This window comes from the organism of the source record quoted next, unplaced genomic scaffold (assembly GCF_019419815.1).
Source record: "Pyrus x bretschneideri cultivar Hongxiangsu unplaced genomic scaffold, Pyrus_bretschneideri_v1 Contig122, whole genome shotgun sequence".
NCBI classification, from domain to species: Eukaryota; Viridiplantae; Streptophyta; class Magnoliopsida; order Rosales; family Rosaceae; genus Pyrus; species Pyrus x bretschneideri.
In genome coordinates this window covers 569594-572790 of record NW_025999416.1, presented here as the reverse complement: position 1 = coordinate 572790, position 3197 = coordinate 569594, and the positions used below count along the sequence as shown (strand labels likewise).

General features: G+C 36.6%; 1 protein-coding gene across 1 annotated transcript; it reads right to left on the bottom strand.

Moving 5' to 3' along the window:
* Positions 1 to 423: 423 nt before the first annotated feature.
* On the bottom strand, positions 424 to 1053 carry LOC103941939 (putative germin-like protein 9-2). Its single transcript, XM_009352138.2, has one exon. The coding sequence runs from the start codon at positions 1051 to 1053 to the stop codon at positions 424 to 426; it is 630 nt and encodes a 209-aa protein (XP_009350413.2).
* Between the last annotated feature and the right edge of the window lie 2144 nt (positions 1054 to 3197).

Genomic DNA, 3197 nt, shown 5'->3' with positions numbered 1-3197 from the left:
TCTGATTCCATGAAATGAGACTGAACCATTACAGACATGATTATTAGATGATAATAAAGAGAATGAACAGTTTTATAGATCTATATAGCCAAGTTAAATTAGAAAAGGATTATCATGTTTAGAATTTTTCTAGACATTACACTTTGATTGTGATATAAAAATAAAAATAAAAAGACGACAAATTTGATTATGATATTTGTACGGTGAAATGTTGCCACGTTAGTGGGTAGTGAGGACTTCGCTTCTTAGTAGAAATATATAAGCGCAGTATTATTCTTTCTGATGAATATAAGTACTGCTAAAAAAATGATAGAATTACAGGGAAAACCTGCATACATCAACAAATCCAAAACACAAAGTAATCAATCAAAGTTAGCATAATAAGCAAATTATTAAGCTGGATCGCACTTTGTTATGTAGGAGCTAGTGGGTAGTGAAGCCAGTCTTGATATTCTCAATGGTACTAACATCTGTCTTAAATGATTTGGCAAGGATCATGTTGTTGATTCCGGTGCCAAAGACAGACGGCAGGACTGTAACTGCTCTAGCACTTGCACTTCCGAATGCTGCAATGGCAGTGGCTGGCAACTGAGGATCCGAATTGTACTGGTAATGGACTAACCCTTTGGGAAAAACAAACAGATCTCCAGTTTGAAGCTTTTGCGTATAGAGATTGTTTTTTGTGTCGATCAACCCTACTTCCAAGGTACCATCAAGAAGAAACAACAATCCAGTTGCGTCGGGGCGGGTGTGAGGTGGTAATAGCGAGTTAGGAGGAAACTGAAGGACTGCATACGACACACTTTGGCCATTGAGAGCGGGGAACTCAACTCTGCTTGCCTTTCCTGCCTTAATGGTTTGAGGAGCTTGATCGAAGATGCCACGAAATCCAGTGAAAGTGAAGAACGTTCCATCAACCGTGCCGTTGTAATTCGGTGGGACTATAAAGTCTGAAATAATGTCAGGATCGCTTGCTAGTAATGCCCTTTCGAAGATGGCCAAGGAAAATGCTAATATGATCGGTACTTGAATCAATCTCATAGCCAAAGCCATGGCAGACAACTAGAATGTATGGGATGTATATAATGCCGCTGTTGCTCTTTAGGGTTTTGTTTGTGGAGTTTGTAGTGCATTGCATCGATCACTGACTCGGTATTTATAGGGGTTTGTAGGAGCTAATCAGTTTCTATAGGAATGTGTATATATTGTGTGTGCATGGTGGTGCTGAAATTTTCCATGTCATTTCTCCTTCTCTTTGTCCTGACTGAAACATGCCAAAAGCCGGCAAGAATATTATTTAGGAACTAACTGTACACAGCTAAGTAGCGCAACAACGCAATTACAATTTTTTTCATGGCAGATACATAGAGAGATCTGCCTACTTTTGGACATATGAAAATGAGAGGAGTTAAAATAAGTACCCATCAATGCATGCAAAGCACGTATAAGCGAGCAATGCGCACTAGCTAGTGGAATATCTCGCATACTTGGTCAACGATGATCATTACAAGCTTAGGAGATATTGAATACTAATAATTAGTTGGTTACAATGGATATTACTAAGTATATTATTAATTCTCCTTTGATTAACAGTGTACATTCGAGTATTGCCTTCCATCATTGATCCCTTATACCCCATATTCAGAGATGAAGATGCAAATTCTTATATAGTTAACGCAAAATCCAATGTGGCAGGCTTCGGGCAACTGGGGTAACTTGGGCACTTGGTTAAGCATATGTAACAGCAATTGCATGCTCAAACGCAACGCATGTATATTTGTGGTATGAATTTCATAATCAGAATCGCTCAATTTTTTAATCCTCAGTTGAAGATTATCCGTATAAAAGAACATTCGAATTGGAAATCTATTATTCATCTAAATGTATTAAACGAGAAATTAGGTTCTCATCCCTCATTTTTCTATTTAATTGATTGAAACCTTATTCTTTTGAATTTTTTTTATCAAGGTCCTGTGATTTTATTCACTTGTTACATGTCAACATATTTAAATTTAATTTTCCAAATGTATCGTTAAAAAGTTACATTTGGTGTATTTATATTTAAGGCTAAAATTTGTGTCATATATCGGTATTTTTAATTTTTACCCATTTTAAATTTGCAACCATTTTTTTTTTAATTTGTACCAATTTTCTTTCTAGTTTTAATTTGTATCCATATAATTAATTTCTTTTTATGCCCATATTTTTAAACTTTTATTTGTACTAATAATTTTTTTAATCTCTTATCCCTAATTTATTAATCATGTACCAATTTTATATATAAAAAAATGTACCACTTTGTTATGTAAAACATACGAATCTTTTTTTATATAAAATGTACCCATTTTTTTTATGTAAAATGTGCCTAGGTAAAATCTATTCTCTTTTTTAACTATAATGTATCCATATTTTTTTTTTTTTACAATATTCATTGAATTGTAGAAATACATACATAACCGAGGATAGGGTCCTAACAGTGAGCCTCAATAAAAACCTTGCCCAAGCTTTCAACCTGATCGAAGGAGAAAAGAGTATCCTGCACCAAATTAACTATTAAGACTATCCTCCAATAATAAATCAAAAATAACATCAGGGGGTTCTTTGAACCAAGAAATTAGGTGATCAAGCATTAGACTCAACTGTGCAAGCCGATGTGCCACTTTGTTTGTCTCTCTTGTGCCGAAAGAAATCTTCCATTGCTTAAACCCTTGAAGGATCAGCCGTGTATCAGCAAACAGGTGACCAAAATTACCATGCAAAGTTGTTCCCGCATTCTTAATAGCAGCAACCACCATGAGAGCATCCCCTTCCACCTGCACTTGTTCCTCACTCCAATGTCGAGCAAACACAGCACCGGCCCATGCAGCAGCAGCCTCTGCATGCATCGTCGAGCTGACTCCCATCTCCTGAACCACCATTGTTGCCATGAAACCTCCTGTTAAGTTTCGAACGACAATCCCTATACCCCATACGAACCATTCTCATCCCAAGCAGCATCAAATTTACACTTTATCCAACCAAAATCCGGATGTTTCCACTTCTGAACACGAACCGTTGCTGAGTGCGGTTAAACCTTATTCCATTTCTTGAATTCCGACAGCCACGTTTGGGCTTTAAGTTACACATCCAATGATAATGCATCCACACCCTTCCAAAGAAACTCGTTATGGACCTTCCAAACGTTCTACACCAACACA